General features: G+C 47.8%; 2 protein-coding genes across 3 annotated transcripts in view; one reads left to right on the top strand and one right to left on the bottom strand.

Annotated features, from left to right (window-relative positions):
* Positions 1-1,225: 1,225 nt before the first annotated feature.
* On the bottom strand, positions 1,226-7,768 carry ZFYVE19 (zinc finger FYVE-type containing 19). The gene is made up of 12 exons (XM_059183409.1): positions 7,745-7,768; positions 7,386-7,439; positions 5,984-6,105; positions 5,763-5,816; positions 5,237-5,355; positions 4,993-5,138; positions 4,547-4,655; positions 2,743-2,952; positions 2,211-2,290; positions 1,790-1,888; positions 1,543-1,670; positions 1,226-1,462 (listed from the first exon to the last, which is right to left on the bottom strand). Exons 1-12 carry the CDS (start codon positions 7,766-7,768, stop codon positions 1,384-1,386), a joined length of 1,224 nt encoding a protein of 407 aa, XP_059039392.1. The 3' UTR covers positions 1,226-1,383.
* The window catches only part of DNAJC17 (DnaJ heat shock protein family (Hsp40) member C17), a 39,132-nt gene continuing 30,780 nt past the window's right edge, over positions 7,690-16,041 (top strand). For both annotated transcript variants that reach the window (XM_059181180.1, XM_059181181.1), the window contains exon 1: positions 7,690-7,844. In XM_059181180.1, the coding sequence (XP_059037163.1) occupies positions 7,767-7,844 (78 nt within the window). In that variant the 5' untranslated portion in view covers positions 7,690-7,766. The remainder of the gene's footprint in view (positions 7,845-16,041) is intronic.

Below are 16,041 nucleotides of genomic sequence, written 5' to 3'. Positions count from 1 at the left end.
CATCAGGGAAGGCTTAACCTTCCTGTCCCCCTAAATGAGTCAGGAGGCATCAGGTTGAGGACTATCTTGAGCGGGCTCCAGCCAGCAGCAGAAAGAGAAAAAGCAGGAATTAAGCAGACAGGTATAAAGAGTTACAGGCTGAGAGGCCAGGAGTCAGCTCAAGAGCATGTTGCTGGAAAGCTACTGGGTCTGAATGGCTGGAAGGTTGGGACAGGAGCCCGGGGAGGTGGCATCATTTGGAAGTAAGGCAGAAAGCAAGGTAGGCTTTCAATGTCTGTGCCTGCACCACCTAAGTACGAGGGAGGCTGAGGAAACCAAGATGGTGGAGCCTGGGGGCTACTCTGGGGTGCCCAGAGCAAGATGCACAGTTCAGATCAGTTGAACGAGTATCCATTGCCTACTTCATATGCGGCCTCCAGGGTGGATGGGACTGTTCCTGCCTAGAGAAGCCTGCAGGGTCGTCCTACCTTTTTCCGTACTCCACAGGACTGCACTTTTTTATTTTTTTTTTAAGATTTTATTTATTTATTTGACAGAGAGAGAAATCATAAGTAGGCAGAACAGTAGGCAGAGAGAGAGGGGGAAGCAGGCTCCCCGCTGAGCAGAGAGCCTGATGCGGGGCTCGATCCCAGGACCCTGAGATCATCAGATCATCACCTGAGCCATAGGTAGAGGCTTAACCCGCTGAGCCACCCAAACGCCCCCAGGACTGCACTTTGAGTGGAAATCCTGCTCTTGCCACCTCTCCAGGGGCTGAGGCTCAGAACTCACAGGGTTCTGGAGAGAAGAGGTGCTGGGCCTAAGACATCAACATTTTTTATTAGATCCGCTAAGTGCCAGGGGAGGGTCCTGGGCCCTTGAGCAAGTTTCAAGGTTCATCGCCTTTAGATTCAGTCTCGTCTTTTCCCTACCACGCCTCACTCCCAGTCCAGGCCCGGCTGGTGGTGGGCTCCTGACTTCTGCCTTCCTTCTGGCTTCCCCCAGTTACCATCTTGAATGGAAAATGCTTCCTTCTTTTTTTTTTTTTTTTTTTTTTTAAAGATTTTATTTATTTATTTGAGAGAGAGAGACAGTGAGAGAGAGCATGAGCGAGGAGAAGGTCAGAGGGAGAAGCAGACTCCCCGTGGAGCTGGGAGTCCGATGCGGGACTCGATCCCGAGACTCCAGGATCATGACCTGAGCCGAAGGCAGTCATCCAACCAACTGAGCCACCCAGGCGTCCCGGAAAATGCTTCCTTCTTCCGGGGACATTGAGGCTCAGGAAGGGGCGTATCCAGCAGCAGGCTAGCCTGACTCACTCTCCCATGGGGCGCCCCGAGGCTGGGCCCAGGGGTGGGCACACCAGCCTGCACCACTGCCGGTGGGCTTGCCTGCCTGGTTTCCTCAGTGCTCTCGGCCTGTGCGAGGTGGGCAGTAGGGAGATGTCTGGTGCTCTTTAATTTCAAAGGCATCATGGCCTTCCCTGCGGAGCAGAGACAGGTTAGGGATCACGGGTGGTCCTCGACATCTCCCAGTGCAACAGAACATTCCAGCCATACTCACCGGAAGCAGCGGGCACAGTAGAGGTCCCCATCACAGCCAGCACAGCGCAAGGTGGCGTCCTCATTGCAGATGCAGCACCAGGGGAGCTCCTCATCCTCAGCCTCCAGCTGGGCGGCCATGGCCTGGGCCTGCCAGGACCGAAGAGGGATGGGGGAAAGAAGGAAGGTGTGTGGGGGTCTGCTGCAGAAGTGGCTGGCCAGTCAGGGAGGGAGGCTGTGGTGGCGGCTGGGGTGGGTGCTTTTCTCACCTCAGGCTCTACCCTGCAGGACTGGGCCTGGGCTCGAAGAGTGGGCTCCACAGGGATGTTAAAGCCACTTGCCTCATCCAGGGCAGCTTCTTCGGTGAGCTGTGGGCAAAACGAATAGGTACAACTCCCTCTTTCAGGACTAGACCCTGACTCTCTTCCACAAGAGGATTTCTGTGCTCTGTGGCCTTAGCTTCTCAACCCATCTCCCTTTATCTTTTGCCAGTGGCGGTTGATACCCTATATCCAGAGGCCAGTAGGCAGGTCTGGGTCACAGAGACAGAGGGGGCCCCAGGGGAAACCGGAGCTGCAGACTGGCCATTCAGCAGAGAGCAGAGGCAGGGTGAATGGGGCCAGGTAGGGTGCTGGTGCAGTGAGACAGGAACAGGACAAGGGCTGGTCAGGTGGATCAGGCAGGGCCCACCTGCTGCAGGACTCTCTGGATGGCCTTCTCCTCGTCCTCCTCATCGTCACTGTCTGGGAGGCGATAGTCCTGGAGGGTCACTTGAAGAAGGAATGACAGGAGCAGGAGAGGACGAGTAACATGGAGAGAGTTCGCCTGAGCAGCTGTACTTTTGCCCCCCAGGAGCTGGTTTGCTTTCCAGTGGCACTTGTTCCAGAGCTAGGCAGCCTCTGTTGCCACTGATCACATCCTGCCCTTCCATGCCCCACCCTGCAGGGCTGGCAGACAGGAACAGAAGACTTTGCATCTGAAGGCACTGGGGGTCCCGGGCCCCTGATGGCTCCTATGTACTCCTTTTCTACTCTTTCTCCCCAGTACGTTCCTTGAGGCTCTGGGCAGAGCTCAGTAGACCCCTGGGCACAGGAATTCCCAGCATCTGACCCAGCATGGCCAGTAGTCACCATTTTGTAGAGGGTGGCGTGGGGGTGTGTGTGTCGGGGGGGAGGGGGGCTGCTTGATGGACATGAATGAGCTGCTGCTTCCCAGCCTCTACCTTTATCAGGGTCCTTGCCCCGCAACACAGCCAGGCGCTTGGCGAGGGCCAGGATCCTCTCCTGCCTCATGTTCTCTTCCCGCAGCTCGACTGCTGCCTCGGCCAGCAGCCTGCTCTTCTCCTCTTCCAGGGACCAGGTGGTCTGCCCCTTGGAATTAACGCTCTGGCCCCCTGGGCCAGGTTGGTTGAGGTCATTCTGGACAGAGGCAGCTGGGAGGAGAGAAGCAGTCAGGGAGGCAGAGTCATTCCAAGATCTCTCATCAGAAGCCAATGAGCCTGTTTCTCAACTTCTTTTTTAAAAACCATAGATTACCAGCTTTTTGCTCAGTATTAGCTCCTGTGGTTTATATCACCAATAAAATCAATCTTTCCTCCATTTTTCCAAATGTAAAATACTAGTAATCCTCGAAATGTTTTTTTCCCAACTATATCCATCCCCACTCCTGGTATTTTTACATGTTGGCCAAAAAGATGAGGATATGGAAATGCTAAGCTACTCAGCCAGTTTCCTGCCTTACAGGCTGGCATGAGTATTTCCAGAGGGCAGCAGAGAGGACATGAGAGAGGATGCGCTTTTCTGTGGTAGGAGGCAGGAAGAATTCTAACCGAATGGGTGTGGCCCTGACCCTGTCCCCTTGAGCTTAGTGTTTCAGAGGAAGAGGTTCAAAATCAGACAGCTTTGAGCTCAACTCCCAGCACTGCCACATAATACCTGTGACCTCGGTCAAGTTCCTTAAGCTCACCAGGCCTTCGTTTTGTTTATAAAATATGGATAACAAGAGTATGTATAAGATAATGGAGGCTATTCAATGAGATTATGTCTCTAAAGCAGAGCTTCTCAATCTTGGTTCACTGCTCTTTTGGACAGGACAATTCTGATGTGGGGACTGTCCCAGGCACTTTGTAGATGTTGGACAGTATCCCTAGCCTTTGCTTGCTAGGTGCCAGTGGCACCCTCTAAGCTGTGACCAGAGGGTCTTCAGATAATCATCCCTGGGAAATCATCCCTGGTTAAGAACTCCTGCTCTGAAGCATTTGGAATTTTTTCCAATAGGATTTTTTATAATAACAGAAATGTTCTATATCATTGTATTTGTGCTGCCCAAGATTGTCATTCAATAGCATCTGAAATGCGGCTGGTACCATGGAGGAACTGAGTTTTAAATTTCATTTAATTATTATTAGGTTTTTGTTTTGTTTTGTTTTGTTTTTGTTTTTTTAAAAGTATGCTTCATGTGCAGTGTGGAGCCTGATGCAGGGTTCAAACTCACAACCCTGAAATCAAGATCTAAACTGAGATCAAGAGTCAGATGCTTACCTGACTGAGCCACCCAGTTGCCCCAAATTTCACTGAATTTTAATTAAATTTAAGTAGACTATTTGTCATCCATATCATCATCATCATCTTCATTGCAGAGAACATTTGCTGACCACCTACTATGAACCAGGCGGGGTGTTAAGTGCTTATTAGATTAGCTCACTTAATTCTTGTGATTTCCCCATGAGGTGGGTTTTACTACATATACTTCCATTTTATAGACAAGGCTAGTGAGACTTAGGTCATATAACTTTCCCAGGGTCACAGAGCTAGTTTAAGTGGTAGAATAAGAAATCACTCTCTGATTCGAAAGCCCACACACTCATCTGCGAGGCTTACACTGGCTCCTATTCGAGTAAACCATAATTTACAATGTTGATTGTTCTCTGATTTATATGTGTGTCCCAGAGGGTGGGCAGCAGAGCCCATCCTACTTGGGGAAAGAGTGGGGGGCAGGTCCCTGGGGGACCCAGGTGGAGAAGTTACCTGGGCCTCCTCGTTGACAGCTCTCATCAATAGCCACTTGTGCTGCCAGCTCTGTCAGCAGATCCTGTGCCTGCTGGGCTTGGGTCCTGGTGTCTGGTGTCTGATGTGCCTGCTCAGAGGAAGGAACTTCAGTGGGGAGAAGGGCAAGGGGAAAAGCAACGCCGTAAGGCACAGAACAGTCTAGGTTGGGGTGGATGCTGACGTTTCCAAAGCTCAGGAAAAGGGGACTAATCCAGGGCCCACGTAATTGAATAGATTTGGCCATTTTTTCCTGTCTCATCCCATCATGCTGCTTGTCCCTGGTTCTTTGGCCTCAAAGCAGGCCTGAGGATCATGAGGTTGGGGTGGGTAGGTTTTGCCGACTTCTACAAAGTACATAAGCATACATGTATCTGTGCTTCTGCAAGGTCCTTATCCTAGGACCCCTGTACCCCCCAAGAACTCACAAGCTGAGGGGTCTGAGAAGGTGGAACTCTGCCCTGCAGTGCAGCAAGCCGTGCCTCCATTTCTTGGGTGGAAGGGATGGAACCCCGGGGTTCATCCCTCAGTGCAGCTAGCCTGGCTTCTATCTCCGCCTGCGAGGCCACTGACTCTGAAAGTGGTAGGGAGAAGCCCTGTAAGATCCCAAGGAATCCTAGTCCCAGGAGGTCTGGATGGTTCTTTTAGGTCACCCGGTCTGCCCCCACTCACTGGGCTTGTTCTGTTGGCGGAGCCGTGCTAGGCGCTCAGCGATAACTTGGTCTTGATGGATCTGTCCCTGGCTCTGGGGAGTGCTGGGCTTCTGCTTGGCTTCCAAGGCAGCCACACGCCTGGTAGTGTATGAGATATGAGAATTGAAGATTGAAGAATGAGATTGAAGAATGCAGAAGGGAGGGGTGAAGGCACCCACTCACCATTTCCCATTCAAATCACTTCTAGGCATCCAGGGAGGACTCCAGTGGATAATATTCTGTGGGCCTCATTCATGTCACCCTGCAGCCCAATCCAGCTGACCAATCGGAGGGTCTGACTGAGAGGACAAGGTTTACCAAGAAATGTTTTTGGGGCGAGGGCTGAGAAGCTACTGTCTGATGCACCAAAAGGGCATCAGGAGGCTGAAATATGACATTCTCTTGACCCTGTGCTCATTTGATCTAGAGGGTGGGAGGAGAGTCCTGCCCTATGGCTCCTTTGTCTTTTTCCCATCCCTATTTGTCTCTGTCCATTCAGCACTTACTTCTTGTAGTTCTGAGGTGGTGACCACTTGGAAGCATTGGCAGGAGATGACCCTCTATAGGGAAGAAATCTGGTATCAGAAGTCCCGCCATCAGCCAGTCAATGCCTCCTACCCCAAATACTTCCTGAGCTGATCTCTAGCCACAGAGCACAAAGCTGTGTGGGCTGGCCAGCCAACTGGTACCATGCTTGACTAAACCCTTGCCCATGTCAACTTCTCACCTGGTCAAGACCTCGTGGCACTGCTTGCAGACTTTCTGTTGGGTATTCCCAGTCCGAGGCACCACTGCACTGAAGCTAAGGCAGCCAGAACAGAAGGCCCGGCCACAGTTCTTACAGCCATACTACAAGAAACATGAAGTAGGAGGTTCCATCTCTCACCCTCCCCTGCAGGCTCCTCCCTGTGACTCTGCAAGCACACAGAGAGGGAAGGCACTGAAGTTGGGACAACTGCTGGGAGGAGGATGAGCAGTGGGGCCCCTAAGGCCTGGGGAGAGAGAGGAGTGGATTTATTCAATCAAATAAAGCTTTACGCAAAATTCCCATGCTTTCATCTCTGGTCTTCAATTCCCTGATGCTGGGGTGTAGAAAATAAACAGGAAAAACTACATGCTGCAAGTCACTAACTCTTCAACAAAGGAGTATCAGAGAGTATAGAGTCCCTGCCTTTTCTGCCTCAGCAGAGATGAAGGGTGGCTTGGCTTCAGTATGGGATAACAATAGCCTCTATTTCTCACGCACTTACTGTGTGCCAGGCACTAAGTTCAGTACTTAATATTCATCATCTGATATAATCCATATAATTTATACACACTACTTTACTTAATCCTGATGACCACCATTATTATTCCTATCTTAGATGGGGTCAGAGGGGTTACAGGACTTGTCCAAACCAAGGTCATTCCATGAATGAGACAGCAGAGCTCAAATCTGAACCCTGACCACCCTGATTCCAAAACCCAGATTTCTAAGTGCTACACAGATCTGCATTCCTACTGCTATTCATTCATCCAATCTGGTTTCTATCTCCTGGTCACAAGTGAGCAGAGGAAGCCTATAGTTTACCTGGAGAACTTAGGGGCCGGTGCAGAGAACGAGACTTTGCCATGGTGCTCCGGGAGCAGAAGAAGGGCAGTAATTTAACTCAAGAAACCTGGGAAGGGCAGGCTGCATGACGGTGAAGGTTTCAGAGCAAAGGGAGTAACGGGCATAGTGTGATGGGTGGTCACAGGATAGTAACTAAGACTGGGCTGCGGAGGAGCAGGATGGAGGGAAGGAAACAGCTGCATATTACACTCGGTGGACAGAAAAGCCTACCTTTCTAGAAAGGACTGGAGCTTGCTCTACAGTTTATAGGGCACTTTCACCTCCAGCACCTCTCTGGACCTTCATGTCAACCCCGAAAGCGAGGGAGCGTTAAGCCCATTTTATAGAAATGGAAACTGAGGTTCAGTGACTTCATCAAAACCACACAGCTGGAAAAGGGCCATAAAACCAAGTCTACGGACTTCAAGTCCTGTGCTTTCCCTCCACTCCACATCCTCCCTGGCCCTCTAGCCCGCGGGGAGAAGACTCGCCTCCTTCTTGAAGAGGGTAAACTTGACAGCGCATCCGTAGCACCTACTCTCCATTCCAGTGGCCGGCGAGGCACCACAGGTTCCACGGAGCTCAGAGATCGCTCCCGCGAGGTCCCGGGACCCTCCGAGTTTCACTAAGCTCCGCCCCCGTCCCACGCCCCCTCGCGCGGGCTTGCTGCGGCCTCCCGCAGCAAAATCGCGTTCGGCCACTCTAGCCGGAGAGTGGCCGCGGCAGGCGCGGCGGCCGCTGGGAAGCGTAGTTCATTCGCGGCTGCTCCCTTCCTTCAGAGACAGTCAAGCCTGAGCCAGAACACATTTCCCAGGGGGCTACGCGCCACTCGGCCCGTTTCCGGCGACGGTCCAGGAGAATCCCTACGCACGCTTAGGCTCTTGGGAGTTGTAGTACGAATCCCCTCAGGATTGGAACCATGGCAGTGGCCAAGGAGCTCTTACAGATGGACCTGTATGCGCTGCTAGGTATCGAGGAGAAAGCGGCGGACAAAGAGGTGAGAACCGAGGCGAGGAGGGCCGAATCCGACCGGCCTGGTGGCCCTTTCTCTCCTGGCGCCTCGCCAGCGCTGGCAGCCGCTTTACAGGTTCCCGCGGGCCCTAAGCGGGGAATGAGGGACGGCCCGACAGCCTCAGAAGGTGGTTTCCCAGACGTTTCCTGGATGGTTTGAGAGCCTTATGAGGAGTTGGGGTACGCAGAAGGGAGGCTTCTAGCGCTGGGTACGGTGCTCTCCCTCTGGCTTTTGCCTAGAAGAGGTAGCTGGGTGAGCCTGAGAGGGAACCCCAGTCCCCTCCCTGCGCCTGCGCAGTGTCAGCCTATGAGTCGGCTTTTGCCTTTTCTCCCTTGAGCTACTTCTTACGGTCACCCCTTGAAGGCTAACTTAACTCCGCTTAAGTCAGGGCGGAAAAAAGCCCTGTCTCAAGGCTCCTGCCCTCCCTTGCCATCCCTTTCTTGGCAGTGTGACCTGTGATTCTGCCATCTGTTTTCCAGCACAGCCCATTGTTGCCTTCTGAAAATGTGCTAGTGAGCTCAAAGCCGGAGGACCAGAAGCGAAGGGGCCTGAAATTCCATGGGAAGGTGTTGATAAAGGTGCCAGGGAGTGGGATTCTAACTGATCAAGCTGTAATTAGGATTTATGTTATCATCCCCTGGATAACGGTGGAGGTTGTAGCAGTGTAGGAAAGGGAAGCGAATAATTCATCAGATGAAAGTTAATGCCTTCGAATGTCCCTGTACTTCATGAGCTGTGTGAGCTTATGAGAAGAGGAAGCTCTGGGCAAGATCAGTAGGGTCCTGGGGGAAGAGATGCTGTCAGCCTGCACATCACTGTTTCCTGTAGCTGCAGCTGAAATCAGAAGTTGGCCATTGATGTGTACAAAGCACCAAAAGCATCTGCTAGACCTGTCTCATAACTCTTAAAATTTAATATTAAAAATGCCTAACACCTATATAGTGCTTCCTATGTGCTGGGCACTATTCTGAATGCTCTACATTTGTAAACTTTTTTTTTTTTTTTTTTAGATTTTATTTATTTATTTGACAGAGAGAAATCACAAGTAGTTGGAGAGGCAGGCAGAGAGAGAGAGAGAGGGAAGCAGGCTCCCCGCTGAGCAGAGAGCCCAGGACCCTGAGATCATGACCTGAGCCAAAGGCAGCAGCTTAACCCACTGAGCCACCCAGGCGCCCATTTGTAAACTTTTTAATATGTACTTCATTAATAGTGAGAAATTATTTTGGACATTTTGCATCAAATCCTGCCTGTGTGTTGGAACCCTGAAATCGAGAAGGAGGAATCGAGGAAGGAGGTTGGGAGCTGTTGATGTGTCTATCACTCAGAGGTGGGGGTGGGGAGATGAGCTGCTACTAAGGGAGTTGGGTGAGGCCATTGTCTAGACAAGAGACCAAGGTCTAAGCAGGCCAGTATCCAGTTTTCACTCAGGTGAGATAAGGATATGTGAGAAGGCAGTTTATAAAGGGTAAAAGGTGGTGTTCCTACTTGTCAGTAGGCGAGGCACAACTGTAAAATAATGGAGAACATAGTAAATTCCTTAAGAGGATATATAAATGGCCAGTAAGTACTTGAAAAGATGTTCAGTACCGCTAATCATTAGGTAAATACAAGGCAAAACCACAATAAGATACCACTTTATACCCATTGCAATGGCTATTACTGAAAAAAAAAAAAAAAAAACAACCAACCAAACACAGAAAGTTACAGGTGTGGACAAAGATGTGGAGAAATTGGAAAGCTTGTGCACTGTTAGTGGTGGATGCATCTGCTGTGGAAAACAGTGTGTTGAGTCCTCAAAAAAATTAAACACAAAATTATCATACGATTCAGCAGTTTTGCGTCTGTGTATATGTCCAAAAGAATTGAAAGAGACTTAAATAGATATTTGTACACCCATGTTCATAGTGGCATTATTCATAATAGCTAAAAGGTGGAAGCAACCCAACTGTCCACCATTTCTTATGTGAGTTTCCTTTTATATGAGGTTCTTTGAGTAGTCAGATTCCTGAGATAGAAAGTAGAATGGTGGTTGCCACGGGCTGGAAGGTGGAGGTGGAATGAGGAATTAATGTTTAACTGCTACAGAGTTTTGGTTTTACAGGATGTAAAAAGTTCTGGAGACTAATTGCAGTGTTGGTTACATGCTAATGTGAATGTGCTTAATGCCACAGAACTGTACACTTAAAAGTGTTTAAAATGGTGGAGGGCCTGGGTGACTCAGTTGGTTAAGCATGTGACTCTTGATTTCCACTCAGGTTATGATCTCAGGGTTGTGAGATGGAGCCCCACATCGGGGCTTTGTGCTGGTCATGGAGCTTGCTTAAGATTCTCTCTCCCCCTCTCCCTCCAACCTCTCACCCTTCTGCTCTTGAGTCCTCTCTCACTACAAAAAAAAAGAAAGAAAATTTAAAAATGGCTAAAACGGTAACTTTTATGTTACATATATTTTTATTTTTAGATTTTTTTTTTTAGATTTTATTTATTTATTTGACAGACAGAGATCACAAGTAGGCAGAGAAGCAGGCAGAGAGAGAGAGGAAGGGAAGCAGGCTCCCTGCTGAGCAGAGAGCCTGATGTGGGGCTCGTTCCCAGGACCCTGGGAACTGAGCTGGGAACCTGAGCTGAAGGCAGAGGCTTTAACTCACTGAGCCACCCAGGCGCCCCGTATTTTATTTTTTAATTAAATTTTTTGTTTTTTATTAAAAAATTAAAATATTTTATTTTTAAATTAAAAATTAAAATATTTTATTTTTTAAATTAAAACATTTATATATATGTGTGTGTGTACACACACACACATTTTTTTTTTTTAGAGAGAGAGAGAAGGAGAGGATGAGTTGTGGGGGGGAGGGGCAGAGAGAAGGAGAGAGAGAATCCCAAGCATGCTCCATGCTTGCCTGACACAGGGCTCAGTGTCATGACCCTGAGATCATGACCTGAGCCAAAGTCAAGAGTCAGAGGCTCAATTGACTGAGCCACCCAGGCACCCCTGTTATATATAATTTATGATGAAAACAACCAACTAATCAAACCAAACCAAAACCAGCACAAAGAAGATTGTTTGACAAAGACCATATTTGGCCTCCTAAAATTTTTGGCCTTTTATGGAAAAAGTTTGCCTACCCCTGTTAGAGTTAGGGGCAAGGTCAGCTCCACCTTTCTGCACATGAAACTTCTCCCTCTGCCATCGTCCTGGTGTAACAAACCTAGGAGGCCCAGAAGTGGGCTAAACACCACCATTGGTGGAAATTTAGAGGCTCAGCATTTCCTAGGTAGAGATTTTTGTTCCCATTCCAGCCTCAGAGGAAATATGCAGGTATTATCTCCTATATAGAAAAGCCTTGAATTAAAGACCAAGATTTGGTGTGGAAGTGCTCCTAGGGAGAGGATCATGCCCTGGGAATTCAGTTCCTTGCTAGAACCTGAAGCAGTGAACCCCTTATTCTTACCTGCGCATGGGCACGTGCCTATGTGTGTGCCTGTGTGCATGTGTGCTCCCCCTACCCACTCACGCACTCACTCAGTCTCTGTTGGAGCAGGGCTCTGTCCTGGGAAAGGCCCCCATCTTCTCTGCCAAGATGAAGAGTACATCATGATTAATGCCATTTAGAAACCTTCAAGAGATTCTGAATTAATCTCCGGAATTACCTGGGTGACTGCAGTGGCCTTCTGGCCCTTTTTCCAGTTCTGTCTTGCCACCTTAAGCCTCTTCATACAGCAGCCAGAGTGAGCCTTTAAAAATGTGAATCAGGGGTGTCTGGGTGGCTCAGTCAGTTAGCGTCTGCCTTCCACTCAGGTCATGATCCTGGGGTCTTGGGATCGAGCCCCAGCAGGGAGCGTACTTCTCTCTTTCCCTCCTGCCTACACCGTACTTGGGCTCCTTCTCTGTCTCCCTTTCTCTCAAATAAATCTTAAAAAAAGAAAGAAAGAAAGAAAACCTGAAGGCCTTCCCTGGCCTGTAGGGCCCATGTTACCTTTCCTTCATGTTCCCTGTCATCCTTCCCTCGCTCACTAAGCTCTTGCCATCTCAGTCCTCCTGTGACTTTTTAAAAAATTGTGCTGAAATATGCATAACATAAAATTTACAATCTTAACCCTTTTTGAGTGCACAATTCCAGTGGCATTTAGTACATACCCATTATTTACAACAGTCACCACTGTCCATCTCCAGAACTTTTCCATCATCCCACACTGAAATTCCATAGCATTAAACATTAACTCCCTATTTCCTTCCCTACTATTCTACTTTTCTCTGTGAACTTGACTATTCTATGTACCTCATGTAAGTGAATGTACAAATATCATATCTTTGTTCTTTTGTGTCTGCCTTTTTTTGCTTGACAGTTTTCTCAAGTTTCAACCATGTTGTTGCATTTATCAGTATTTCCTTCCTTTTTATTTTTTTATCTAAATATGTATATATTTTAAAATTTTTATTTATTTATTTTTAAGATTTTATTTATATATTATTTGTCAGAGAGAGAGAGAGAGCACAAATAGGGGAACGGCAGGCAGAAGGAGAGAAGCAGGTTCTCTGCTGAGCAAGGAGCCTGATGTCGGACATCCCAAGATATTATTATTTTTATTTATTTATTTATTTATTTTTTAAATTTATTTGTCAGAGAGAGAGTGAGTGAGAGCGAGCACAGGCAGACAGAGTGAAAGGAAGAGTCAGAGGGAGAAGCAGGCTCCCTGCGGAGCAAGGAGCCCGATGTGGGACTCGATCCCAGGACGCTGGGATCATGACCTGAGCCGAAGGCAGCTGCTTAACCAACTGAGCCACCCAGGTGTCCCCCAAGATATTATTTTTTTAAGTAATCTCTACACCCAGCATGGGGCTGGAACTCAACAACCCTGAGATCAAGAGATGTATGTTCTACCGACTGGCCAGCTAGGCATCCCTAAAATCTTTTCCGAGGTTGTCTTTCAGGGAGGTAGTACCAACTTACACTCTCACCACTTGGGAGAATTGCCCGTCTCTCTGCTTGCAGCCCTTGCCCCACTCTTCTGTGCTATGTGCTCCATGCCCTGCCCAGAACATTGGACCTTTATCAAATCAAACTTTACAGTGTTCTCCCTGTTTCTTTTTTATTTCCTTTCTTATTCTCCACGTGTGTTTCAGAGGAGTGTGGAAACATTCCCCACAAACATCTGATTTCACACACTTTGATGAAGTGCCTACCATGTGTCAGCCTGAATCTGGTGCTAGGGATGCAGATGTGAAGAGAGCAGTCCCTGTAGCATTGCCCCATCTTGCCTGTTTCCACCTTCTCCATCCCTTGTTCCTATGGCCCATCATTTTGGAACTCAGAGGTTAAAGTTGATGATTCTAGAAGTTGATGCTTTCTAATCAGATGATGATTCCTTAGAGAGTGTAACTTGATATAGAAAGTAACAATTTTTCTAACCAATCAAAACAAGGAAGGTCAAGAATTGTTGTTTGTTACATCTACCTTGTGTGGAAGGTGGATGGAAATTATAATACAGAGCATCAAGCAATGTTGAGAATTGTAAATGTGCTTTAATCACCACCTTTGTACTTACTGGCAGTGATAGTTAGGAAAGTGGACTTTGACTCCAAAGTCCTTATAAGTCATTGACTCCATGACTTACCTAGTTGTTACGTTGATCAAATATTTTACCTCTGGGTGCCTTGGCTTCCCTGTCTCCAAAATGGGAATGATGGCAATCCCTCCCTGCCAGCGTTATTATGAGGCTTGATCCAGGTCAAGCATTTAACGTGGCACCTGGCCAGAGTGAATACTCACTGTATGTTAGCTCTTGCTGTTAGCATTGCCCTTCCACCTTCCTTACACTGGAAGCACTAAAGTCAAATACACATTTACCACAACTCATGTCTAAGGGTGCCCTCCACCCCTCACCCCTTCTGCTTATTCCAGTCCTGACAGGCCAGTCTGGCTCAGTGATTCTTGCAGCAGTCCGGGTAGAAAGGACGTGGGGAATCAGGTAAAACAAAACTGAGGATCAGCAGTCCCCTGTTCAGTTCATAGCTACAGGAGAGGAGAATATACCACCAAGACAAGTTATCATGTGGGCATCCTGGGGTTTAAAGCTGAATAACACATCAGTTTGCTTTTTGCCAGCTCACTTAGCATAGTGAAAAATGGATGTTGAGGTAGAATGAAAGAGGTTCCATTAAAGTATTTAAGGAAAATGCTGTGGGAATCAAGAAGGTATGAGTCATACAATGGCAGGATCAGGGAAGACTTCCCTGAGGAGGTGTTTTTGTGCAAGACCTTGAGGAGAGAAAAGAATATATCGCAGCAGGGATCTTCACAGTGTTGACTCTCTTTGTTTTTTTTTTTTTTTTTTTTTTAAGATTTTATTTATTTATTTGACAGACAGAAATCACAAGTAGGCAGAGAGGCAGGCAGAGAGAGAGAGGAGGAAGCAGGCTCCCAGTTGAGCAGAGAGCTCGATGCGGGACTCAATCCCAGGACCCTGAGATCATGACCTGAGCCGAAGGCAGCGGCTTAACCCACTGAGCCACCCAGGCGCCCGACTCTCTTTGTTTTATAGATGGGAGGATTCAGGTCCAGGGAGGTTATGGAACTTGCTTGACATCACCCAGAGAGTAAGCATCAGACCCAGACTGGTGCCCCAGTTTAATATTCTTCCCCCTTCCGTACAGCTGACACATGTCTTTGTTGTCTGTTATAGCCTTACCTTTCATTTGATGCCCTTTGAAGGGTATGTAACTCACTGTATCTTGGCAAGTTGTACTTGATGAAGCCAGGTGCTTGAAAATGCATTTTGATGAACTCTTTCAAGACTCAGATTTTAAGTCTGTTTACCAGGAAAACTACCAAGGACACTTAATATCGACATTTTCAGGAAAAGATGTTAAATTATAGCATGTAAGTTATTTTAAGGAAAAGGCTATTTTTCTTGTATGCTAGCTAATACCTTTATTTAAACTCCATATTTCTGTTATACTCTAGAAGGGGATACACCAACATTCTTTCTTCCAGAATTAAGTCTTTGAGACTTTGAGAGGAGTCTTTGAGAACAGAGGATAGAGAAGGGCTTCAGGGAACAGGAGCATGTAGGTATAGAAGTCAAAATGCCTGGCATGACAAGAAATGGGGCAGTTGCCTAGGGAGTGTTGAAGATATGGAGATATGGCAGGAGATCAATCTGAAAAATGTGGTATCCTTGGACCTCTAGGCGTCACAGTGGTTGGATTGATTCTGTGGGCATCTGGGAACCATTGCTGGATTTGAGGTGTTCCTGACTCAGTCTGCTGTCTTCAACAGGAGGCTTTCCCAAAGCTTCTTACTTCCAGACCAAGGCTTTGAGGCCTTGAGGTTGGGCACTGAGCCTGGTTTCTCTTGATGGCAGTCACTCGTTCACTAATGACTAGCACTGGGCCATCCCAGGAGTAGATCCCAAGTCTTCCCAGCATCTCTCTGATGGTTAACTGACTCCTGGGTTTTGTTGTCTGGCTGGAGCTCTGGATTTTTGAAGTTACTTGGCTGCCTGTTAAGTCAAAAGGAATGATTCATACGTGTTTATAAGCTGCGAGTTACTCATTAGCATTCAAGATAATACCTCACATTCATATGACACCAGAGTGCTTTCACATAAATTACCTCATTTGATGTGATCTTCAAGACAGGCCTGTGAGATAGGCAAGGACTATTAGGTCCAATTTATAGATGAGAAAACTAAGACTCAAAAGTTTAATTGATTTGCCCAGCATAAGGTAGCTAATAAATGCAGAGTGCTTGCCCAAACCCCAATTTACCACTTCTCTTTCAGAACTTTCTTCATGACCCACACTTCAGGAGTGGTTAGGGCAATAAGAGATGGGTCTATGAGCCTCAGAGAACCTCATGACTTCGTCTGTGACACAAGGAGGTTTGCCTCTGAGTAAAGCTGCCCAGCCCGGGTAAACTTGTCAGTAAATACTGGCAAGTATTAAGCTGATCTAGACAGCCTGAGGGAGTACTTTAAAATGTGTGTTCAAACTACCACAGTGCAGTTTTCATTTAAGCTAAGGCAGCATTCAAAATATGCTGCATCCAGGGATGGCTGGCTGGCTCAGTTCGTAGAGCATGGGACTCTTGATTGGGGTCATAAGTTCGAGCCCCACTTTGGGTGCAGAGATTATTTAAAAGTAAATTTTAAACAAAAAGAGGTATCTGGGTGGCCCAGTGGA

The sequence above is a fragment of the Mustela lutreola genome, chromosome 7 (assembly GCF_030435805.1).
Source record: "Mustela lutreola isolate mMusLut2 chromosome 7, mMusLut2.pri, whole genome shotgun sequence".
Lineage (NCBI taxonomy): Eukaryota > Metazoa > Chordata > Mammalia > Carnivora > Mustelidae > Mustela > Mustela lutreola.
Note: the sequence above shows the minus strand (reverse complement) of the source record. Positions and strands in the feature narration are given on the sequence as shown.

Coding starts and splice junctions, on each gene's coding strand:
- ZFYVE19 (XM_059183409.1), bottom strand. CDS start 7,768: ATGGTTCCAATCCTGAGGGGATTC. Junction 5,817..5,983: donor TGCCACGAGGTCTTGACCAG/GTGAGAAGTTGA, acceptor TCTTCCCTATAG/AGGGTCATCTCCTGCCAATG. Junction 1,463..1,542: donor TACTGTGCCCGCTGCTTCCG/GTGAGTATGGCT, acceptor TCTGCTCCGCAG/GGAAGGCCATGATGCCTTTG.